Source organism: Musa acuminata, chromosome BXJ3-6 (genome assembly GCF_036884655.1).
Source record: "Musa acuminata AAA Group cultivar baxijiao chromosome BXJ3-6, Cavendish_Baxijiao_AAA, whole genome shotgun sequence".
Taxonomy (NCBI): domain Eukaryota; kingdom Viridiplantae; phylum Streptophyta; class Magnoliopsida; order Zingiberales; family Musaceae; genus Musa; species Musa acuminata.
This window is the reverse complement of record NC_088354.1, coordinates 17,766,271-17,791,921: the sequence shown is the minus strand read 5'-3', so window position 1 is coordinate 17,791,921 and position 25,651 is coordinate 17,766,271. Positions and strand designations below refer to the sequence as shown.

The window sequence follows — 25,651 nt, the reverse complement described above, 5'->3', positions numbered from 1 at the left end:
CTTCTCAATTTGACTCTAGATAGTGGAATATGACCTGTTGTTGTAGTATTATGCTTCTCTTTTATCTGAAGCTAATCTTAATTTTTTGTGATTATAGAAAATTGTGTGTTATTGTTTCTCAGGGTTCTTCCAACATATTCATGTTGATAAATGGAAGTAGAACTGAATCTGAAGAATGAAATTCATTAACATCATCTAGAATGCTTTCCTTGTCTTTATCATTTCATCCTCGTGATATGTCTGCATTACAAGCTTATTCCTAAGATCAAGGTTCTGTTGGGGTTTCAATTGATACTAATATGAAATTTTGTATGTATCCTCTTTTGAAATCTTGCACCCTCTTTGACCTTCTAGTATCAGCCCCAAAAAATTAAGTATGAATCTAGTACTTGTTTGTTGATGTAAAATTACTTGAATGACTGTTCAGTGTTGTGTTGCTGGACAGAAGGCCTTGAAAAGTGACATTTTGAAGGTTAGAACTACCTGATACAATAATTAAGAGGAGAATCACCATAACTAGTGTACAGGAAATTAAATGGGCAGGTGAAAAATCTAGTACATTCCATAGTACTGAATGTAAACTTTTTATATGCTAGTATAGAAAATAAAATGCAGTAAGTTTTATTTGAGATAAAATTTAAAAGAATTGTTGATAGAAATGTGTTTATGGCTTTATGCCCCATAAATAGGACTAGATGATGAGTTCAAAGGAAATTCCAGAAAGATGTGGATCAATTTATAATGGGTTATCTTAGTACTTATGATCTCATAATTGTTAATACTTGTATTAAAAAAATGAGCTTTTGACTAACTGTAAGAGTGGACATTGATTAACCAGATGTGTTTTTTCTCTTGCCATGAATAGAGTTGAATGGAAAGAGTGGCCTAATAAGCTTGACTTATCTAATGTAGATTAATGGTATTAATTATGTTTTTGGTAAAGGAAAGAGAAAGAGAAGTGAATAGTTTTAGTAGGACTAGATGGAAAATGCCAATAAAATGCTTATGATTAGGATGGAAAAAACAAATTTGAAATTTTGGATAAAATGATATTATGATACTAATGCCTTGTGGACTTATTAGATGGCTGGTCATGTTAAAAGTGATAACAGAGGTCTTGAGAGTATCAGTAGGGGCATTGCATCAAGGAAGAGTTAGTGGTGGAACGATGAAGTTTAAAATACAGGTACTACACAAAGGACATGCTATAAAATTTGAAAATAAATAAAATAAGGAAAACTAAGGAGCTTTATTGTAGTTTGAAATGTAGATAAAAATATGGATAAATTGTTTTCCGTAAATTTTTTTATGACAAAATATTAGAGCAAATGAGTTAGAAGTTTAGATATGTCTAAAAAATTAGAGCAAATGAGTTAAATTAAATTTTAAAGAGGATGATATTACTCTATTCTATGACCTGATGAGGTTTGAAGGATTTTGGAAAATTGAGGATAAACTGAGAGTACACTACTTTAGTTGTTAAGGAGACATGTAGATGCACCTGAAATAAGTTGTTTTAATCAGGATCAGTAGTACAAGAAGAGGCAGAGAAGACCTAATAGAATTTTGTTGGAAACGATAAAAAAGGAGTTGATGTGATGGTGCCCTCAACAGAACTCAATTTGCAGGATATGTTACTGGTGTATGTAGATTGATCTTTGAATAAATATCTTTGTGGTTTTCTGTAACCATTGTATGGGAAGTCTTAGTTATATGCCAACCTCATAAAAAGTTAAAAGTATCATCGATGGCTTAGACTCTTGATGGTCTATATGTTGTTTGATGTAAATTTTCTTATCTACCATGATTGAAAACAATGTCTGAAAAATCTGCATGGTTACTCTTAAGTCTTAAGTAATCCAAAGCATCAATTTTATGGAGTTGGATATAGTTTATGTTGACTATCGGCAACCACATCTCCTAGTGCACTTCATTATGTGATAGAATATTGCAATGTCAAATATGCTACTAATATCATTTCCTTTTCTCTTAGTTAAGTATTGATAATGTTTATAATAGTTGTCCAAACAAATGCTTACTTGTTCCTAGTGCATCTCTTGCTCTCTGCTGTGTGATTTTATCTTTTTTGTGGAAACTTTCTTTTCCTGGACTCTCTTTTACTTAAACATGTTCATTTGATCACGTAGAGATTTCATTTCATCAACTACATCATCTTTGGGATGGTTTATAAGGCAAGTCCAGCATCGTATTGTTCTATGCATGTTACGACGATTACTGGTAAAAGATGCTAACAAATCAAGGCAAGTTTTTTTTTTCTTTCTTTTGTTGTTCAATTATCTTATGCTTCAAATTGTGCTATGCTTCTGGTGGATGGTGAATGATTTAGTATAAGAAACATAGTGATGGTTACTTGCCAGGGAAAACTGAAAGTAGTTTAACAAGATTTGTTAATTTCACCTTTATGGATTAGGTTTTTAAAATTTGCAAGCACCAAGGCATGTGGATAATGTGCTAGTGTGCTATGTGCCAACTGGTGCGGAACTGTACAGGTTCATACCAATTGGCCTTGGTCTTGCGCAAACCCTGTTTCAGTACTGTGTGGACAAACAACATTTAGAAGCATGGTGTGTGAACACACCACCATTTTTTGTATCCAGTTCTTGCTGATGTATGAAAAAGGATGTCATTGATTAGAAACAATAGTGAACATTGTGCTCAATGATTTTATTTTATTTTGCAAATTTTTGATCTTGTACTTTGATTGTTAGAGACTCAGAATCATTATATGGATTGATTTGATGAAGTAGGATTCATGATTGTTGAAATGTGGTCACCAAAATGATGTCATCAATATTGACTATTTTATTTAATTCATTTTTATGTAATATAAAATAAGTGGATATTGGTTGTAGTGTTAGGGATCAAAGTAAATTTATGATAAGCAAAAGTTACCTTGTTAATATCAACCTCCACTTGGGATCAGCCTTAGTAGCAAGCTCAGTTGTGGAGTTCTAGTTTTATTTTTCAGTGCAGAGTAGAAAGTAGGTCCTTGTCCTCTTGGTGAACTTATAGTAATCCTCCATTTTTTTTATAACCATTAAGAGGAAAAATCAAATCTGATAAAGCATGACACTAAATGGGGAAGACACAAAGAACATAGATGAGACATGCCATTGAATAAAATATTTATATTCCTATAAGAAACCAATAGATTCTTGCATTAGATATTTTTTTTCTAATTCGAGAAACATGCATGATCAGGAATATAAAAGGCTAAACATTATATGCATATGTGAGAAGTTGGTAGTCAAATTAGGATACAATGGAAACCTAGGATAATGAAATATCTCAAAAGTTCATATAATAAAGAAAACAACAGATCTGGATGGGTCATTATAATCTTTGACTTAAGCAGACAGGGATACACAAGTCATTCTGGACATGCTAGTTTGTTGGTTCATATGGTCAGAATTCATGTTGATCAACATAATTTTTGTTATTTTGAGAAAAACAACATGATTTTTGCTGTTGTATACACAGAATAATGGAGATGTTGAAGACTTGTTTAATCTTCTTCAACGGTCCTGCCAAACCAATGATACATCCTATTCTTCATCAGTCCTTTCAGACTTCAAACGTTTTGGCATGATAAAGGTGGACTAACTACTGAAAGACAATTGAATAGCTTAATTGGTAAGAACTATGGAAATGATGATAGCGTACAAAATATAATAAAAAGCTGGAGGCCCTCTGCGACCTCACTGGAATATATGTGAAATTATTTGCCAGCAGCTTTAACCTGATGTTATACAAAAAGAGGTTTGACTTTTACTTTGTTTAGTCAATTTCCTGGCTTTAGGCATGAAAGACCACCAATGTAAAATTTCAGACACAAATTTATATGTTTTGCAATCTGTATCAGTCACCTAAGCTCTGGAATTTGTAGAAAATTGTCTGTTATAAAATAAATAATTAAGTTTCATCACTGTATTTTGACATAAAACTAATTCAGGTTATCATACTGAATTAGTCTTGTCTGGATGTGGGCTTTTCAGAAGCCCATAGGACTTGTTCATCTACAAAGTCCTGTGTGCATGAACTTCTTTCTTCTCTTTGTTCTTCATTCAAATAATATCTTTTCAATTGCAGACACTCTTTAGAGTACTCGGACAGGGATGACACAGTTACAGCACATTTGGTGGGAGGAATTGATACCTTCATTAAGTTAGCTCACGGCTGGCCAATATCGTCTTATCCTTTAAAGTTGCTGTCAATTAAAAATCGTGACCACCAGTCCAAAGGCATTTCTCTGAGTTTTCTTTGCAAGGTCAAGGTAAATTTTATTGGTTGGTTATGGGAACAGTCTTGACTTGTTAAATTGTTGGTCATGACCATATTTGTGGTTTGGTTTTAAAATTAGCCAATGACATTCTTTTATTCTTGAGTAACCTTTCATTTCTGAAATAACCTGAACTTTTGCTAGTCTAATCTTTGCTGGTTGGTGTAGGAAAGAGAGTTCATGTGGTACAAACCTGAATTATCCTGAATAAAATTTTAGTCTTTCTGCATTTATTTTCCTTTTTTATAGTTTTCCTCTTTTTTGAATATTTGGAACTTTTAAAGATTTACAATGCTTGTTCAAATGATGTGACTAAATAATTAGATAAAGACTATTGACTGGTTATTTATGTAGAAACATATTTAATTAAAATATAAAACATCAGATTTTAATTTAGGTTTCACATTTGTCTTTGGAAATCACAATTGTGTTATTTGCTTGTAGTAATATTGCATAAACTTCATCACCATATTACTTCAAAATTATTTCTATTGGTAGAGTTAAAAGAGATACAGGGTGGGCTAGTCTGAAGACTGTCCATCTTCTTAGGTAATCTTCGAAAGCTGTCCAAAGGATCTAACGTCTATGGCCAATCTAACTATGAGAAATATCTGGTATGAGCAAGCAAGGCAGCTATCTGGTTCCTTGAGTGATCTATCCCTGCTTTTGTTTGTGACTTTATTATAGTAAGTCTAATTGTATAATTCCTTTTGCTTTCATTTTTACTTTGATGTTTGCAATCCAGGTGGACATAAATGAGGAAACACACTACATTTTGCCATGTCACTTAAAAATTATCAACTCCTTCCATTGTGCGCTCTGTGTTATCATTCTCTGCATCTTTATTATTCTGTTAAAATATTCGACACTTTGTGCTCTTAGATATGCAACCATGCTTTATGTTCATCATTAAGCATCTTCCTCCTCATGTGACTGCTTATGTTGTTCTAGTTCATGTGGAGAACTATGGCACGTTTGATTATTGGATATGGCCCATTAATTTTCTATTTGATACTAGTATCTTAAATGCGCTGTTGAAAAACTGCACTATCTATACGTTGGATGATTTATGCTGTATCTCATTTTGTTTGATAGGAAATGGCAAACTCTTTGGACATGCAATCACGTCTCCATCTGGCACGATTTGTAGATGCAATCGAAGAGATCCTCCTTCAGGAGATGCAATCTGAACTCCATTCGAACAGCATGACCGCCTAAACCTCTACATTTTTCACCTTATTCCTCCAGCAACAGAAAGTTCAGGTCATCAGAAACGAGTGAATCATATTTTATTTCTCTGATGTTTAAGCGTCTATTTGAATAATGTGATGATCTTACGACTCCCCAGGTGTTTAGGAGATTGTTCACATCTCAGCATCAAATCACCTGACGAATGGATTGTTTGTTGGTTTCATTGCATCAATCGTCTGTGGATGTTGAAGTAAATTGGATATACTTTTGTCACATGACTTTTGTCAGATTCTATGGAAAATCTGAACTCATTAAGACAATCACTACGGCTGCTGCATCTTCCTCTTAGTTATCTCCAGCCGGGGATTGATTCATTGTGCAAATAGATGACTCCATTTGCACACCTAAGGACTTGATAGATTGGTATCTATCCCCTGTTATCATCATCAAATTGCCCCACTGCAGCCGGTGTTTGACTGTCCTATGTCTGGTTCGAATATTTCTCGTCTTTTTTCCAAATCTTCCTTTCCCTCCTATTTCCATTGATCTCTCAGTAGTTAACATGACCTTAATCTACCGACAATTTATTTGTTTATGAAATTAGTTGATTCAGCAAGAAGACAGCCTAGCCTCCTACTACACACACATTAGTTGCCTTAGATTTTTAGCCTCGTAAGATAAAATATTCTTTATTTCTCCGTAAAGAAGTTTTCTTTATTTATCGTGCTTGTCATTGTTTTTGGTGGAATATATCTTCTTAAAACAAAGCACCACCCTCTGTTTCCCACTCCAGTGATAGAAGATGGTGGAGGTTCCTCCATCCCGGAATCTAAGTCGCGTAGCTTATGGTGGAGGAGCATCTTCCTAATGTGATACCAAATTTATGCATATATTTGTATATGTATGAAATCAGTGTTTTTCGTATTTATTTTACTAAATCTAAATTTAACATTTGTTTCCTCGAATACATATGAACTATGTGTGTATGTATGTACATAATATATGTGAAGTGATCGTTTGGGCAGTCATTGGAACTTAAATTGACACTAAAAGTGCCCTTCGAATAGTGATTATGGTGACAACTAAGACATTTTACATTATCTAAATCTGGTAAAATTGATTTAAATCAATTTAGATCAATTTTACCATAAGGGATATATGTGAATGGGATCTCAATATTTGGAGAACGATATATGTTTTGTAAAGAGTTTCCATGAACTAATACATTATTATTTATGAACTTTGTGTTGATGGATGTATAAAATTTTCTAAAGAATTTTGATGAGGATTATTTTATAGTTTTATAAGCACATGTAATCATAATAACACAAAGGATATCAAAAAGATTTAGATGTCAAATCAATGTCACAAGTCCAACGGCGATTACAATTTATGATATTTTTAGAATTTGAGGCATTATTATTATTATTATTATTATTATTATTATTATTATTATTATTATTATTATTATTATTATGTTTTATACACTAATAGTTATAAATAAATTAAGAATATCCTAATACGACTAGTTTAATATACTTAGTTAACTTATCCGATCAATTATATCGTATATTTCTCTGCATTGAAATCATTCATGTCACACCTAAGGATTCAGACTATGTCCTAACCACCGTTCAAGTACAACAATGGCTAACTGGCAGCTCCACATCTCCTTCAACATTGTTTTTGAGTATTAAAGGGACCATTTAGTAAGTAAGTGCAAATGCATGTGAAAATAACAGCCGAAGAAAACAACTTTTGGTGCACATGGAGATGCCACCGTTCTTGTATGAGTGAGACCCCACATGAAATATGATGGCAAGGCCACACCATGATTTCCCTGTTTCCTCACTCTCACTCTCTCTCTCTCTCTCTCTCTCTCTCCAAAACTTCTTTCACAATTGATTCTTTGACAGCAACTGTTGCTTTACATTTCATCAAGCTTCCACATTGCTTTGTTTCTTTATAACTTTATATTTGTGGTTTCTGTGGTTCATCAGCTGTCTAACTTGTCATCTTTAAGCCCACAAGGATCCAGAATTAGCCATGAGTCTCCATATGACAATTGGTTCAAAGGTCGAGAAGCTCTCGTCTCCAGGGACTCTGATGATGAAGAACAAGGATAAGTCTCTCAGTGTGGAAGACAAAGTTGAAGGTTTGGATTCTGAGAAAAAGCAGGTGGATTTTGGTACGATCTTTCTTTTAGTTTCTGTGTTTTATTTGGTTCATCTTCTAAATAGATTTTATCTTGCCAGTCTCCTGTTACTCCAAAATTATATCCCTTCATGTAATTTATAGAAGAAAAAAAATCTAGCATTGGATCCTCAAGCGAAGGGAGAAGATGGACGTGAGTTTTGCTTAATCTCAGTGTTTCATCATGACTCTTAAATTAGTGAAACTTTAGAACAGGAATGCATTTTATCAGCAATTTCTATTATTTTTGAGAAATTTGGCAGTTTTATGAGTTCATGAGTCCAGAGATGAAGATCATAATTTCTTGTGGTTGATGTTCTATATTGCATTGATCATCGATATGTTTAACCTTCATGCATAACGTTATCGCAATTATCTAAGTTGATAGAGATGAAGATCTACCATATTTGTGATGTCTGATGAACCCTGCACACACAATCTGGAGTTGTGTGCATGATGATGAGAACAAAAGATACAATAAATTAGTCATTTTTTAATATATACATAAAATCTCATATTTAAGCAGTCAGTTTCTTATGAAAGAGCATCATCCCTTTACTTTGAAAGACATCTTACTAATATTTATGTAAATTCTTATGAGAGAGCATACAATTGCTTTTCTAGATAGATAGCATTGTGTTTCAGATGATCTTTCCTGTTACTTTTAGCCTAAAAAATAATCCAATGGAGTCAGGCAATTATGTTGGACCAAATTAAAGATGGAAGGCATCAAAAATCCTCTGAGCATCACACCTTAAACTGTACCTACTGAGCAAATTCTTGAAGAGGAAAGCAGAGAAAACATATTTCAGGGTTGGATGCTAGTTGGACAGGACACCCTATAGGATGAAGTTTTGTTTGTTAATTTTCAGAACAAATTATGTATTTTGCACATCACTAATTTCTTTTAAATTGATCGATAATGACTCAGATTAAGATATCAGTAGCTACCAAGAATGTGTTTTACTTCTTTTTTTTTCCAAAAGATATCGGATGAATGACTGAATTTTAGCTTTTTATACTTCCCTAAATTATGTCAAAGCCTTGCAGGAAGAAACAGCACAAGAAGTCTTCCCTAAATTATGATCAATAATGTTGGTTTTTTTTTTTTTTTGGCATTTAGTTTTTGGGTATTAAGAAGGATTATGATAAGTAATTTAAGATGAAGGTAGCATTCGATCCCAAGTCCTTGCCATCAACAGTCAATCTCTGTATCAACCTACCATTCTAAAGTTGTTAGAACTGTTTCATTTCAAAGTGTGTTTGATGCTCTTTCCTTTTTGACGCGTAGCTGTGACTGTTGCAATCATCAGTCGTTTCATCCTAGTTATACATTTCATCTGTTTCTCATAATTTGTCATTGAAATCCTCAGTAGTACATTATGTTTGCCCGGAATTATGTGTATTTTTCTCAACTGCAGTTTTTGTATCATCCATTTGCATTCTCCAGTTTCATAGATCGTATTTAATGTTTTAGAGTACCGAGATTTTCAGAAATTGCTGTTTCAATCTTATGTAAGGGTCTATGATCTTCATCTGACTCTATTGTCAGAGGATTAGACAAATTTTGATCAGTAAATAGTATATGATGGACTCAATTTGGCGACTAGATAATACTCGATAGCTTAACCTATTAGGTTGGTTATAAGCCGCTCTGCATATAAAGCCGAAAATTTACTATTTCATTCAATGCAGAAGTTATTTTCTCTAGAAAGACACAAAAGAAAGGTAGTATCTCGATTTATTAATTTTAGTATCAGAATTAGTTATCGATCCGTGTCGCAAAGTCGAGCCGACTTGGAGAACATTATTGAAGTCATCATGACACGAGGATTGAATCTTTGATGATGTGCAAGAGCATGCAAAACTAGGGCCGAGAGCATGTGGGACGGGGTAATTTTGATGCTCAAAGCAGTTGAGTTCTTATACCGAGTATCGAAGATAAAGTTTTGGATACTTCACCATATGCTTAGATGTTCTTATTTTCAGACTGGTAAGAGGAATATTCTGACTGACTGGGTTCTATTGCTCAAAATATTGGTTAAATTGTTGGATTGACAAGATTTATGCTCCTCCAACATTCTTTAGATCAGTAGTATGTACAGTGACAAACTAGTTCGGCTAAAGAACAAACTTAGTTATTCTACATAAGCAGCAGCAACTCTCAAATGCAGTTTTCTTTTACCTTCAAATATGCATCCTGTAGGACATGTAAATCCAGATCACAGAAAAAGTGGCACTCCGACATTGCATTTTAGCTAAGCTTTTGCTAAACTAACTTGTCTTGAAGTTAACATCCATCATTAGATTGTTTCGTATGCCAATTTCTTTGGCATCATTCCTAGAAGCTAAAAGGTGCATCAAATATATTCACTTACACTGGGGATTATTCACCAGCAACAATAAAAGTATTTTTATGCTAAATTTTCATTTTTCAACAGTGAAAACAAGTGCTTATCTTTGAAAAGAAATGTTATTCTACCATCCTAACTGGTTGATTAACTTGTATTATGCTAATAGCACGCTTGACCTAATTGGCTATGGAGTGAATGGTGTATTGTGATTTGCAGGAAGTAAAGAGGAGACCTTCTTTGACTCACAGGGATGGTTAGATTCTGATAGTGAAGATGATTTTGTCAGTGTTAATGGAGGTATTTTTCAGTGGCTCAATCAAAACTAAAAATCTAAATCATCTCAAGCTTGCATCTTCTGCAATAAATTTTTATTTTTCAGTGGCTCAACCAAAACTACAAATCTAAATCATCTCATGCTTGCATCTTCTGCAATAATTTTTTATTTTTCAGTGGCTCAACCAAAACTACAAATCTAAATCATCTCATGCTTGCATCTTCTGCAATAAATTTTTATTTTTCAGTGGCTATTTATTTTTTTCTTCTTCTTTTGGTTCAGACTCGACTCCAAACTATCAGATCAACAATAATAGGACACCCCAAGTGAACAAAGTATTCTCTGCTGCTATGTTTCCAGATACCACCACATCCCAGATTTCTTCAGCTGATCCAAAAAGGAAACTTGCCCAACTCCTTCAGGAAAACCAAGTTGAAGTGGCTGGTAAGCAAAATGCTGCTTGTGGGATGAATGAAAGTGACGGAAAGCCAGAATTATATGAGACTGACGCCAGCTTACACCTCAGAATTCCTCATGAGACTTCCTCTGTCGCTGATGATGGGACTCCAAGTAAAGATTCGAAACAGCAGAAAGAGAAGAAGATGAAGGCCAAGAAGAGCTGCTTGCCGCGCTTGTGCAGCATTAGGTTCAAAGAGAGAAGGAAGCAGAAGACGAGCCCTGTTCACTGAAGCGGCTGTTGTTGCTACCACCAACCACAGGCAATCCATTTTGTTCATATTGATGAATCAAAGCTTGTATGAATGACACATAGTAGAAAATGCAACTTTTGTTCTTCGCGGAGAATCTGTGTTACGATTGCTGCTTTAGATCGGGTTTGGGTTGGATTCTATCAAGAGAAGAAATTTCTTTTCCTACTGATGCTTAGATGAAGTTCCAAGGTTGGATTCTATCATTTATATTTTGCTTGATGACAACCACACACTGTCAGAAGAAGCCAAGCGATCGGCACAAGGATGGATTTGTTGTGGTGAGCAATGGTTTGGCAATTTCGGAGATCTAATCGAAATACCATCAACAATAATTGTCCATATAAAACTGCATGCTGAATATGTTTTTTGTCTTCAAAATGGCAGCATTAGCAACAGCGAAGTGAAAAATGATGGAGGAACACTAGAAAAGAAAAAAAGGAAGAGATCCGAGCTCATCGACACTGATGCAGGACAACAAAAAGAAGCTCTCATCTCATCATCATCACACATATACATCTCCACCTTTCATAAATAGTCGTAAGATTACACAATTAAGCTAACAACAATGATTAGTGACATATCAAAAGAAAGAAATCTAGCTGTGAATAGCAACAATCAAATCAAGTCAATCTAATGTACTAACTTCCACCGCAAGTCAACAACAAATCACAAGTAAAATGATCGAGAAACTCCTGCAACTTCGTAGACGGATGGGATGGGATGGGATGGTCAATATAATATATAGCTCAACAAAAAACCCTTTTATGCTTCGATCGTGACACTGCACAAGCAAACGCCCCCCCAAGGCTTAAACGAAGAAATCTGCCATTCTGATCCTACTGGAGCATCCGGATCATACGACAGTGTATGATGCCCTGGTTCGTTCTTGACAGAGAAAAGCAACAATTTCCCACCAAATATGCCGAAGCAAAACCCGATCGCAGAGCTCCCAGAAACTGGAACCGGGACATCGTGCCATGAATTTTCGACCGGATCAAATATAGACAGCTTCCGCTGATTTCTCCACCCCATACAAAAGAGTTTCTTCCCTAGCATGGCATGGGTAGTGACCATCACGCAGCCAATCTTCATGCCATGCCATGAGTGGCGTTGCGGGCTGTACACATCCACAAACCTGGAATTGCCGATCGTGAAGCTAGAGCGGCCACCCATGACGTAAAGCAAACCATCAAAGCTGCAAGCGAAGCAACCCCACCTCGGGCGGCGAAGGCTTTCGATTAAGGTCCACTGATTTTTGTCTGGGTCGTAAACTTCGACGCTAGATAAGTTTTCGCCGTTGGGTCCCAACCCCCCGACAGCGTATATTAGACCATTAACCACATCACAGGCGAAGTCATGGCGAGCGACGCTCATCTTCGCTAGCAAACTCCATCTGCAACAAAAAAGAGCAAAAATTCGATCATGTTTCTCCCATAAAATAAAATATTAATATATTCCCACAACATTCTCATCCTTCTTCTTCGGTACTAAATTTCCTACTCCCGGGGAAGACAACGGTCACATCCTTTTCGTTCCTCGGTCACAATCCAATTTTCCATGTACTTTGCAGTGAATTTTCAATAATATCCAAAATGAATCACAGAGAAGTAAAACTAAAACAAGTTACAGAAAAAAGACAATAATATATATATTGTGGACTTGCAAGTTTCAATTACTACAAGTGAAAGATAGATAGATAGATAGGACAAAACTGCGAACAGGCAATTAATAATCAATTGTAGGAAGAAAGGAAATCATCATCAGCACAAGTACCAAAAACACATACTATATTTGAAGTAACAGAATGAAGAGAAGTGAATAAATATAGTAGAGTGAAGAAGACTTGAAACCATATCAATGGATGCACAGATATGCTCCTTGGAACATGAACAATCAGAAATAAACTCAATTTGTAACTTTGACTGACTACAGAAAATTTAGGGTCCAAAGGAGTTCGATACACAACAGGCAAAAAAAAAACAAAACATTTCATGATTTTGTTCTAATATTAGAGACCAAGATGCAGAGAAAGTATGTAATCTGACAAAAAAAAAAGTTGGGCCGAGTGAGAGTACCTGTTAAGCCGAGAATCATACTGATAAACATCATTTGAGACACATTTGGTTCCAGCATCGACAACATATCCACCCACGATAATGAGCTTCGCATCCAGAACTGCAACGCCAAACCCAGCCTTCGCAGGGCCAGGCATCGGCAGGAGCACCTTGAGTTTCTCTCCTGAGCCTCCCCAGACCTCCCAATGGCTCTCTCTCCCTTGTGCATCCCCGGTTAAGATGAAAAGCCACTCTTCGACCTGCTTGGCATCCTTTCTCACGGTAAGGAACTCCTTGCTTTGGATAAATGACCTCCATGTCTTGCAGACTGCACCCATAACGGGAATGTCACACCGAGGAACAAGTGCAAGGCAGGTCTTTGCCACATCGTCGGGCAACCCAGGGATGATGGGGTGCATTTCCATTTGCATTTGCATTTGCGTGATAAGACCATCTGCAACTTTTTGTAGAGTTGCTATGCTATTTTGCATCGGAATGTTGAGTTGCATCTCTGAATCAACAAATTGTCTTCTGAACCCAAGGAGGCCAGGCACAGCTAAAGTTGGCATTTTGCAATGACCCAAGATAGATAGATATAAGCAGCAAATCTTCCCTTTCAGTTTATTCAACGATAGCCGTCGCCACTCAAGGGAATTGCAAAGGTATGAATAATGGGGAGGATTCAAACAGTGCAAGCGTGAGCTCTTCAATGGTTTCTGGGCTGTTTCAGAGTTCTTCAAACATGGCACCCAAATCTATGTAGATTTAGAATGGAAAGATTAAGGCTCTTAAATAAATCAAGTGCCAGAAAAGAAGATGTTCAAAAAGGACAGATACATAAGAAATATATCTACACACCCTTACCTTAAGAGATCCCCAAAAAAATACATATATACATAAAAAGGAAGAACGAACATGTATCAAAGGTCATAGAAGTTCAACAATCTTTAATTCCCAGAAACCTTTATTTTTCGGATGTAAAATTAACTGATCATGGAAAATAGTTACATGCATTCAAAATATTTAAAGAATGAAAACCATATATATATATATATATATATATATATATATATATATATATATATATATATATATATATATATATATATATATATATATATATATATATATATATATATATATATATTCTCCCAATAGCAATATAGACAATGGCGAGTTTCCACAAGCTTGGAATACAGAGAAGTTGGGCGACGATGAAATTGTACGCAAAAACATACTAAAATCTGGAAGTCAAAATGCCTAAGAATTGACCATTTCTATTGTCAATGGACTTTGAAGCTCATAAAAAACATAAAGGCTGAAGCTCCAGTTTTGTTTCGTCAGGCTTAAACATGATGCATTCCAATAAAGCGGGCCGAATGTTAAATTAAGAGGTAAAGATAGCAAGCAAAACAAGTGAAAGAGAAGTTTACACATCGGAAACATTTCATCAGCAAACGATGATATAGGAACCCTTATTATCGATTCACATCACATTCAGTACACACCCCCTGAATACACGACTGGACAAGACAAAACGTTCGAAATTCTTCCACCGAGTTGACAGACCAATGAAACAAAGAAGAAAAAGAAAAGCTTGGCTACAGCAAAGGAGAATTTCAGCCAAAAATCCAACTTTTAGAGCTCCAACCAATGTCAGAAGAGTTATTCTAACTAAAACCTAAAGAAGGTGGTGAAATTACCCTAATTTCCCGAGAGCTTCCGAGAGACACCAACGCTGCTTTAGGAGTGCGACATGCATCTGCTTGTGCGTGTATATATATCTATGTAAGAGAGAGAGAGAGAGAGAGAGAGGATAATGCTGCCAGCCAAGAAGCTCGTCACTGACCATTTCTGGCCCCAAAATAGGCGAAAATTCTTATCAGCAACTGAAAATAATTATTACAGGCCAACTATTAATATATTGGTAGAATAAAAAAATTAATGACGGTTAAAGCCAGCCATAATATAGTTCAAAATTAAAATTAAAATAAGATATCTATTTCAAAAAATAATAAAAAAATTTAAATGAACAGTGCTAACAAATCATAGAAAATTTAATATAATGATAGTTGTACAATAAAAATCAGACTACAGTTATTATTTTTGAAACAAAGCTTTTTATTTTACTTCGATGCATATATATATATATATATATATATATATATATATATATATGTATATATATATATATATATATATGTATATGTATATATATATATGTATATATATATATGTATATATGTATATATATATGTATATATGTATTTGTATATATATGTATGTATATATATATGTAAAGAAATAAGTTGTATTGTTCCAATTCTTTAGGATCGACTATTAAAAACGAGAAAGGAAATGATTATTGATTGATGCACTAGATCACGTTGAATTTGATTAGCTTTGATGGAATAATAAATGAATAAATTAAATAATAAATTTAAAAAATCGATAACAATATTCTATTTATCAACACATTTGTGAGACCGGGAAAGCTGTGATTTCGCTGATGTGGGTGATTGTGATAAGGAATGCTCTCATTAGGTTTCTTAATTAGCGATATATATATATATATATATATATATTACGCATATAAAAAAAAAACTAATCTTGATAAGCACGAACAGTAACGCATCACACATTAAGATCAGCACGAATATGGAAGTAAATAAATGCGCTGACGTGGCTGTGATCAGGATGGTCAGAGATGGAGTGCTCCGTTTCCCCCTTCAAGTAATGAAGATAAGTACGGCCACGAGGGATGGATAGGAGGACGACATGGTTATCATTTCCATGTCATCATCCAAAGAGGTGGAAGACGAAACATGGAATGTTTTTTTTATCAGACAATATAAGGTCAACCTACTTTCAGTATTAATAAATAGATAATAAATTTTGATTGTACCAGACGATTTTGCATGGTGATTTCTAAATGTTGTAGGATTTGGAGAGTCGAGCTTGATTGCAATAGATTGATTATCTTTTAATTTATTCTTTTCATTCAAACCCATTACATGCGATGCATAATTAAGGACTCCCGACTCCTGACCTCTTGATTGCCAAAACCATGCATCTTAAGACATGATTGTAACGTTGTTAAAGTAATATATTTTTCTTATTTTTTATTTATTAAAAAAACAACAACATTATCCGAGAAATTTTCTCACGATTGCTCGTTTGTGTAGTTTGACAACATATACAATGTAAATAGCAAAGGTAAGCTAATCACGATGGGTTTGTGACACTTGGATGTCTCTCAAGAGCAACACAAATCTGTCTCCTGACACTTAATGATTAACATTCTCACCTATTGTTTTTGGTTTATAATCTGTGCTGAGTCTGTATTCATGTTTCATGTTGTATGCGCAAGCCAACGATTTGCTGATACTTTTTGTAATTTTCTCTTATGCAGATATGTGAAAAATAAAAGGACATGGGAATATGTTTCATTTTCAAGCTGTGTAGGCTTAGTATATTTAATATGCTTTTACTTTCTTTCTTTTTTTCCGATATCTATATTTTTTTTATTTTGATCAGATAATTTCAGTGCATATATATATATATATATTGATTATTTGATTTGGATGTTGATTCGGAATCAATAGATGTTCTATTCTATGTTGTCTTAATACGAAATAATGTTGGATAAAAATATTACAAGATTGATTCTTACAAAACTACGTCGAACTATATAGGGTATCCCAACAAAACTCTTCTAAAGTTTAAATCAGTTTTTGATTTGATGTATCTAACTAAATATCAAGTCAAGTCTATAAGACTAAAATGTATTAGGAAAGAGTCCAATCCAAAAAATATGCCTGAGGGATCTTTTATGATGAGGTTTAGGATAATTATGCCTAATTTTCTAGTTTTCTACTAAGTGTTTGAATCTCGAATTTTGATGATGAAACCAATTGATAGTGTTTATGATTTGATCTACGTTTTGAGTGACACGGGAAACTTCGATCAGGAAAGACAATTGAAGTAGGAAAAATAATGTTGGGCCAGAAGATTAGACGTCGAGCTGGAGGATCGGTCGACGTATTAGTAGAAGGCTTCGTATCATGAATTCGGGCATCGAGCCGAAGTAGCAAATATTACGCAAAGGAGATCGAAATTGCGGAGATCAACATGACGATCGGGCAAAAGGTCACAAAAGATGATGATACATCGAATGATTGGACGAAGCGCCGATGAACCAATGATATGCCAGACAAAGGATTCATCCTTTGTAATCATTTGTCTAAGATCTAAGTAGTTTAGGGGGCTAATTGAGTTAACTTTTAGTGTAACCATGCTAACTCAATTAGGGACCAATTGAGCCTTAATTGAGACTGATTTGGGCTTATTAGAAGGCTCATTCAATGACTCAAAAGGTGGGTCAAGTGGTGGAACTATCTGTGAGTTGGAAAACTCAAAAAACTCGATCTCCGAGGTTGTCAAGTAGTGGTACCGCCCATACACAGTTTCCCAGGCGATAGTACCGCTAGACTGGGCGATGGTACCGTCCAGTGTCAAGCTGCAAGTGATGGTACCGCTCGTACCTAAAAATCTCAGGGATTTAAATTTTGGTTCGAAGTTTTGAAGTCATTTGGGGTCTATAAATATCTCAATTATTCCTACATAGAGTAGCAAGCAAGGTGATTAAAAACTCTGTGTTTCTAAAGTTGAAAACCCTTATAAAGTGTAGAGTCCCTCACTCTAAAGTTTAGAGACTATTGTAAGGGAGAGTGTGAGGGAAGCTTTGTAAAAATGAGTTGTAAAGGTTCTCTCTTGAACCTGTCAAAAGGAGAATCGAGTTTTAAGAGTAGTTAATCTTCGCTTATTGAAGGAAGATCGTTAGTGGATACCAGTGGCCTTGACGGAAGAAGAATCGGTGGAGTGGATGTAGGTCACGATGGCCGAACCACTATAAAATGGTTTATATTTCTATTTTATTGTTTATCTTTGTTGCAAATCGTTTTACTTTCTCATTATTTTTGTTTCACACCCTTCCGTACGCTTTCAAAGTTAATATCTTTCCGAAACGAGTTTATTCTGAACGAAAGATTTTAGAATTGACGTTTTTACAATTGCACTAATTCAGCCTCCCTCTTAGTGTTGACTCGTTCCTAACATCTATCATTGTTAGATGTCATCATATATAATGATGAATTCGAAGAGCGTGACAAAATTATAAATAGGATCATAATATTCAAGGATAATAATTTATTAATCACGTGATAGTGAGGTATGGATGAAGTAGAAATAAAAATATCAACCAATAAGGTGAAATCCAATCTAGCTTTTATTCCAAACTAGCGATAATCAAACTCTCATCCAAAACGAATGTCTTCAAATCAACCATAAGCAAGTAGTCCGACGTTTAGGTGGAACATTGACCCAATCAAACCTCAATCACGATCGACCCAATCAAGCCTCCGGTCACTATAAGTTCGATCATAAATTTAGTATAAAATATTTTTTAAAAAAATAAATTATACACATATAAAAGTGATAATTCTATAATAAAATTAGATTAAAATATTTACAATAAAAATAGCTGTGAAGCGTCACTTTTTGTCATAGAATTGACAAAACAAAATCAGTACATGATTTATTATAATAAAAGAAAAAAAATTGTGAAGGAAAGTGAAGAGAATCCATGTGAGTGACATCATTCAATCTCAATCCAGTTTTTCTCTATTTAAAATCTGTCCTTAATTCTTTCAATCGAATGCTAGCTGATCAAATCTATTTAGATCTGATCACCCGAATCACAATCTGACCCAAATTAGGGGGTTAGGTTCAACCCTGGTCAAAAATCTCAACTCGAGGACTGGATTTGGTTCGAAGCTTCGGCCTTCTGCAAGTTCCATCAAAAAGAGGAAAAAGAACGGAAAGCAATTGCGAAGGGAGGAGCAAGGAGAGCTCGGCTCTCTTCTCTCTTCTCTCTTCCCTCTTCCCTCGTCTCTTCCATCTAAGCCCTAATTCCCAATAGCGGTTCTCCCTCCACCAGGAATCCGTCGGAAATCGACGTCCTCTCTCCGCCAAAGAGTGAGATGTTTGTCCCCATTTTGGTGTAATCTCGGTCTCTCTACTCAGATTCGATTTAAAGGCTCTTATTTTCACGTTCGGATATGTTACTAGGATCTTGAGGCCTGGAATCGGTGTTTCTTTTGATGGCGTCCAACAGCAACAACCAGCCGCGCGCCGTCGGCGGATCGCCGTCTCTCGCCAACTCGGGAATGGGCTTGCCAGCGTCAGCTAACCCGCCGTCCCATCTCCGTCCCCCGCCGGCGCCTGGTCCATCTCCTTTCCAGGGTCTCTTTCACTCGCAAACGCAATCCCAAGCCCAGCCGCAGGTCCACTCCCCCTTCCAGATCCATATGGGTTCTCAGTCCCATCTCGGTCCCCTTGGGTCGTCATCCCCCTCCTTCTCGACCCCCGGCGCCAAGCGGCCCCCTCAGAAGCCCCCAGCTAGGCCCCCGGTCCCCATCTCTGCTGCCGGCAGCCCAAGCATCAAGACCGCTGATATAACTGCCGATGCCCGGAGAAAGAAGCGCAAGCTTCCAGAGAAGCAGCTGCCTGACCGAGTTGCAGCCCTCTTACCTGAGTCCGCCCTCTACACTCAGTTGCTCGAGTTTGAAGCGCGGGTTGATGCGGCCCTCGCAAGGAAGAAGATCGACATACAAGAAGCTCTGAAAAGCCCTCCTTCCATGCAGAGAACCCTTAGGATTTATGTCTTCAATACCTTCGCCAACCAAACACGCACTATTCCTGAGCCCAAGAATGCAGAGCCTCCCTCATGGTCTCTGAAGATTGTTGGGAGGATCTTGGAGGACGGTGTTGACCCCGATCCTGTTGGTGGGCTGCCTAAGCCCAACCCCATATACCCGAAGTTCTCATCATTCTTTAAAAGGGTTACGATCGCGTTGGACCCATCTCTGTACCCAGAGAACCCAACGATCTTGTGGGAGCAAGCACGATTGCCAGCAGCACATGAAGGCTTTGAGATCAAGCGGATGGGAGATAAGGAGTTCACTGCTAGTATAAGGCTTGAGATGAATTATAATCCTGAAAAGTTCAGATTATCACCTCCACTGATAGAGGTGCTTGGAATAGAGGTTGATACACGAGCTAGAATTATAGCTGGGATATGGCAGTATGTGAAGGCAAAGAAATTGCAGAACCCTACTGATCCCTCGTATTTTGCTTGTGATCCACCTTTGAGGAAGGTATTTGGAGAAGACAAGATGAAGTTTGCTATGGTGTCACAGAAGATCTCACCGCATCTATCTCCTCCACAACCCATTCATTTGGAGCATAAGATTAGGCTTTCAGGAAATGGTGCCGTGGGCAATGCTTGCTATGATGTGCTAGTTGATGTTCCATTTCCTCTGCAGAAGGAAATGTCAGTCTTCCTTGCTAACACAGAGAAACACAGAGATATCGAGGCTTGTGAGGAAGTGATATGTGCTTCCATTAAGAAGATTCATGAGCACCGGAGGAGAAGGGCTTTCTTTCTTGGCTTCAGTCAGTCTCCTGTGGAGTTTATAAATGCTTTGATTGCTTCACAGGGTAGGGACTTAAAACTTATAGCGGGTGAAGCAAACCGAAACGCTGAGAGGGAACGCCGTTCTGACTTCTATAACCAACCATGGTATGACTTCTCCTTTGTGTGAACTTATTTTAACTTATCCCAGATCTATCTTCTCATATATTCTGACTTTGTATTATTCTACTGGTGAAAATATAACAGGGTTGAAGATGCTGTCATACGCTATCTCAACCGCAAACCTGCAACCGGTAATGATGCTCCTGGTAGCACATGAATGCAAGACTGACTCATTGCTCTCAATATTTGCCATACATTTCTAGACATGGACAGGGTTGTATTTTGTAGGTTTTCTGTCTGTTGTCTTTTTCAAGTTCCTGGACACGGAAAGGAATTTCTATAATGATCATTTTAGTTTGCTAGCAAAAATTCAATTTAACTAATGCTGAGTTGAATTGTTATGTAGTCTAACACTTCTGTCCTTTTTTATTGTCTTGGAATTCCATACTAAACTAGACAGTTGAGACCACATTAATATGATCTACATGTCTGCTATATATGGCATACAGCCAAGTACTTATTTTTTTCTCATGACCCGAGGCTTTAATAAAATAAAGAAGAGTTGAATACAAAATTTACCATCCTAGTATATCAGTTATGATTTTCCAAGCCAGTGGCTGTCTAATGAGTTGCACCATTGACACTTTGTCATGCAACAGGAACTCAACAACCTAAGTAGCTCTTTGTGTCTCATGACTAATCATTGATATATCTGAGATGAACTTAATGTGCAACATATACTTGCATAGTACTGGAGTAGTAAAAATGACACTAGGTCATTCCATCGTCATTTAGTCATATGATGTACAATTGAATGCATTGTAATTAATCTAATCGAAAATTTATTCTGTTTCTTGGTTAACTATTTTAAATAATTGCATGGTTTTTGTACATGGGATGATGGTATCTAATCTGTCCAAAATTTATTACATGGTCTTTGTACATGAATCATTGGTTGATATCATATCTTATGACAATCATCACACCTTATACTTATCTATTAGTCCTAATCCTCCTCATAGCTTTGATGCTCATAACAGGTTATATTGTTTTTATCTTTTTGTAGAAGCACTGTGTCAGGAATAGTCTCGAATGTATTATGTGCCCCTTTTTCCATTATTGGACCATGGTTGGTTTGAGGTAACAATGGGAAACTTGTAGTGCTGATAACTATAAACTAGGAACTAAAGAATGAACAGTTCATCTTTTGAACAGAAGAGCGAAAGGCTCAAGGGTACTAGGAAACTTGCATCTGTTAACTACTTTGGTATTTGCAGAACCAAAGAAGTTGACATAAGACACTGGTAATTTGATCTAGCTAGGATTATCTTGAGTCATGGTGATACAATTAAATTCACCTTTTGTCCTACACTTTGTATTTGGTTCTAATTTTTTCATGGCAGAATCAAATATACAAGTTTGAGTCTACATCAGATTCAAAATTATTTGCAGTTCTTTGGAGTTAGATCATATAATTTCAGATGGATTGAAGTGTTAGTTGATAAGATCTTATTTGTGTAAGAAATCTTATCTTATATGGAGCCTGTCATTTTGAAAGTGACTTTTTTTAACGTAGTATAAGTTAAACAAACCTCATTTGGTTAAAGTTAATTTAATTAATAAAAATGGTTTTCTGAAGATAGATTCAGCTCCCTCTCATTCCAATCCTCTTCCACATTCTTAATACATCTCACTTGTCTCTCTTCTATCCTCATAGCAAAGGGGCACTTTTGCTAAGAAATTAGAATCTTTTCCCACTCCTCTTCCACATTCTTAAAACATCTCACTTATTTCTCTTCTTTCCTCGTAGCAAAGGGGCACTTTTGCTATGAAATTAGAAAATTTTCCCATTTCATAATGCTCCCCATGTTATTAAGTTTAGATAATATATGGTTTAGGCCAAGGTGGCGAAAGGTAATAAAGTCAGAACTTTATACTAATGGTTCTATCTAGAAGTATCTATTCTTACTTTAATCTAATGACAACCGATATCATTCCTATCGGCTTGAATCTAATTTAATTTTAAGATAAACAGATCCTACTATATTTATGTAGTACGCTGTTTGCTCCCACATTCGAGGTGGGAAAGTCTTAAATTAATTTAAAAGAGGCTCATAGGGGTTCTGCTATTAAATTGAACTTAAGCATTTCGGGTAAATGGTTTAGGTTCAAAAAGTTAATGAGTCGGTTATCTCATTATACTAGGTCATGATAAAAACCCGACTTAGTATTGGCATAGTGATAAAAATCCGACTGGGTTGGTTATCTCATTATACTAGGTCATGATAAGAGGAAGAGAGGCTGGTGAGGGGTAACCTAAATTAAAAAAAAAAAGTTTAAAAGTTGTTGGTAAGCTCAATTTAATAGGCTTACCAAGTGGTAAGTGTAAGACGGAGTGTTTTGCATACCAGTTTATGCTCGAACCCCTAAATACTGATCTGCATGTAACAGTTCAGACAAAATGTAAACCTTGGTTTCAACAACTAATTGGAACATTTTAGTGAAATGCACAAAACTACATGCTTTATTGATTATATGATTCACACGATAAATAATTACATCATGGACCCTATATTTTCTGATGTCGTGATATCTTTCGTAGACATTTGTCAACCTTAAAATGATATTCCTGTAAAGTATTCCCCTTTGACCATTTGATACATTCATTACAGGCCTAATAATAAAAAGACTTTCTTTTTGTAGTTACAAACTTTTATGTCACTCTTTCCTTTCTTCTGTCTTAGTTCCTCTCCTGTCCCTCTCTTCTCCTCACTTCCATCATCCTCCACTCTGTTGGCTCCTTGTCATCCTCTTCTACCCATTGATCACAAAATTTATCCATTTTTTCCTGACGAGAGGAAATTCTTTTTTCATTCAGCTATGGATAATAGAAGTGTTTTTGTTTATAATAATGTCATGATAGATGGTGTTTATGAAATTTACCTGAGATACCATCGGTGTGCTAATTTGATTCAGTAGTATAGGCAAGTCTCTGTGACTTATGTTGAAGGTAGGATGTGGGATGTACGTGTAACTTGACCAGAAGGGTCAAAACAAGCAGGGAGTATCATCTGTTTAAGAAATTTTATCTAAAATTTAACTGTAGTGAATGTCTTTTTTGTTTTTGACAATTTGTACTATAAACTTTCAAAGTGATGCACATCAGAATCTGTTGGATGACTTTGTTGAACTTGTTTTGATCTGTGTAAATTCTTGTTTACATGTTTCTCTAATATGCTCTCTGGATTATGAAAGTGAAAAAGTCTCCTTTCACCTTTCTGTGTCTTGTTTAAGTTTCTGTTTTTATGGCGTTGTATTGGAGGAAAATTTGTGCTTTGATTTCTCAACATTCTATAACAGAATGCACTTCTCTTTGTAATCTTTGTTTCTTTCTTAGCTTATGTAGATTCTTTTATATTTGGCTTTTGTTCAGGAAAGTTTCAATGAGATGTCATATGCCCTCCCTGTTCACTTTTGATTGCCTTCAGTGTTCCTGATTTGCTGTTAGCATACTCGTTTAAATGCCTTTTTGCTGTCAGAATCTCTTAGCACTTGTTTGCCTGCCCAGCCTTCTTGTTCCTGATGAACATAAACTGATTTCTGAGTTTATATATATATATATATATATATATATATATATATATATATATATATATATATATATATATATATATATATATATATATATATATATCATTTATATAAACTCAAGATTTCTTATAGGATCACGAAGATAGTTTTCTCCTTCATGCATTATTTTGCTGTCCCCGGTAATAGTTACTTTTCCAAAACATTTCATCTTGCTACACTGGGATATATAGAAAACGCTGTTCTTAAGATATCTTGTTTACATGTATGATTTTTTCACTAGTAAGTGAAAATTATTATGAACGAGTCGGCACTAAGAGGGGAGGGTGAATTAGTGCAGCGGAAAAATTATCGGTTTCAAAAATCTTCATTTTGATTAAATCTGATTCCGACGAAAATCGTTTCGTAAAGATATTAACTTGAAAGCATATGGGAGCGTAGTGAAAGTAATAAGAATGTAAATCAGTTTGCAGTAAAGGTAAATTGCTCAAAACGAAATGCAAACCATTTTATAGTGGTTCGGTCGTCGTGACCTACATCTATTCCATCGATTCCTCTTCCGTCGAGACCATCGACTTCCACTAACAATATTTGAGCGAAGATCAACTATCATTTTACAATTCGATTATCCTTTTGACAGGTTCAGGTGTGACCTTTATAACCCCCTTCACTCCTATCTTAAACAAGACTAATACTTAGAGTTTGAGAGGAGTTCACACAAGATTACAACAGTATTTTCTTTTCTTTTTAATCTCAGTTGTGTGTGTGTTAACTAGGGATGAGAGGTGTATTTATAGGTTTCAAGTGGATTAAAATTTGGAGCCTAAAAATGTCTCATTCCGGTTTTCCCGGGTCCTAGCGGTATCACCCCCTAATACCCTACCACTAGGCGATACCATTGCCTGATAGTCTCTCGGAGATTGTTTGGACGGTACTACCGCCTAACAAAGTCTCGGAGACTATATCACGATGGTTTCACCTGTTGGGTCACTGTTTGTGCCTTTTCACTTGGCCCAACATAGCTCAAACTTGGGCCCAATTGGCCAATAATTGACTTGGCCCAATTTCAACCCAATTATGTACTAACTACGAATTTTAAGGCATATACTAAGCTAAATAAGTTCGGTAAGTCTAGGTTTCTTCTAGCGAGCTTTTGGCGAACTTCCGGTGAACCTTCGACGATCTCTCGACAATGTTCCAGCGGACTCCCAGCAAGCTCCTGGACTTCACAATGATCTTCTTGGCGAGTTCTGATGAGCTTCTTTGGTAAGCTCTTGGACTTCTCGGTCAATTCCGGTAGAACTTCAGATGAACGTCCGGACTTCCAACGAACTCTCGAACTCCCAACGAAATCTCGTTCTCGACTCCGGAACTTCATTTTGCTTTATGC

The 25,651-nt window shown here is 35.9% G+C and overlaps 4 protein-coding genes across 6 annotated transcripts in view; 3 read left to right on the top strand and 1 right to left on the bottom strand.

The window, feature by feature from the left end:
- The window catches only part of LOC135640659 (uncharacterized), a 30,706-nt gene extending 24,895 nt beyond the window's left edge, over positions 1 to 5,811 (top strand). The window contains exons 10-12 of the mRNA XM_065155337.1: positions 2,148 to 2,261; positions 4,111 to 4,294; positions 5,396 to 5,811. Coding sequence (XP_065011409.1) covers positions 2,148 to 2,261; positions 4,111 to 4,294; positions 5,396 to 5,518 — 421 coding nt within the window. The 3' untranslated portion in view covers positions 5,519 to 5,811. The remainder of the gene's footprint in view (positions 1 to 2,147; positions 2,262 to 4,110; positions 4,295 to 5,395) is intronic.
- Positions 5,812 to 7,340: 1,529 nt separating this feature from the next.
- LOC135640576 (uncharacterized protein At3g27210-like) lies at positions 7,341 to 11,184 on the top strand. 2 transcript variants are annotated; one of them, XM_065155169.1, is made up of 4 exons: positions 7,341 to 7,679; positions 10,255 to 10,335; positions 10,595 to 10,756; positions 10,839 to 11,184. In XM_065155169.1, exons 1-4 carry the CDS (start codon positions 7,538 to 7,540, stop codon positions 10,916 to 10,918), a joined length of 465 nt encoding a protein of 154 aa, XP_065011241.1. In that variant the 5' UTR covers positions 7,341 to 7,537; the 3' UTR covers positions 10,919 to 11,184. The 2 variants fall into 2 exon arrangements, with proteins under 2 accessions (XP_065011241.1, XP_065011240.1); XM_065155168.1 differs by having other exon boundaries at positions 10,595 to 11,184.
- A 456-nt stretch (positions 11,185 to 11,640) lies between these two features.
- Positions 11,641 to 14,838, bottom strand: LOC103988634 (F-box/kelch-repeat protein At1g67480). Its single transcript, XM_009407219.3, has 3 exons — positions 14,780 to 14,838; positions 13,098 to 13,831; positions 11,641 to 12,415 (listed from the first exon to the last, which is right to left on the bottom strand). The coding sequence occupies exons 2-3, from the start codon at positions 13,643 to 13,645 to the stop codon at positions 11,785 to 11,787; spliced, it is 1,179 nt and encodes a 392-aa protein (XP_009405494.2). The 5' UTR covers positions 13,646 to 13,831; positions 14,780 to 14,838; the 3' UTR covers positions 11,641 to 11,784.
- Positions 14,839 to 18,923: 4,085 nt separating this feature from the next.
- On the top strand, positions 18,924 to 21,056 carry LOC103988633 (SWI/SNF complex component SNF12 homolog). 2 transcript variants are annotated; one of them, XM_009407217.2, is made up of 3 exons: positions 18,924 to 19,112; positions 19,206 to 20,718; positions 20,818 to 21,056. In XM_009407217.2, the coding sequence occupies exons 2-3, from the start codon at positions 19,238 to 19,240 to the stop codon at positions 20,888 to 20,890; spliced, it is 1,554 nt and encodes a 517-aa protein (XP_009405492.2). In that variant the 5' UTR covers positions 18,924 to 19,112; positions 19,206 to 19,237; the 3' UTR covers positions 20,891 to 21,056. The 2 variants fall into 2 exon arrangements, with proteins under 2 accessions (XP_009405492.2, XP_009405493.2); XM_009407218.3 differs by having other exon boundaries at positions 18,955 to 19,119.
- The last annotated feature ends 4,595 nt before the right edge of the window (positions 21,057 to 25,651 follow it).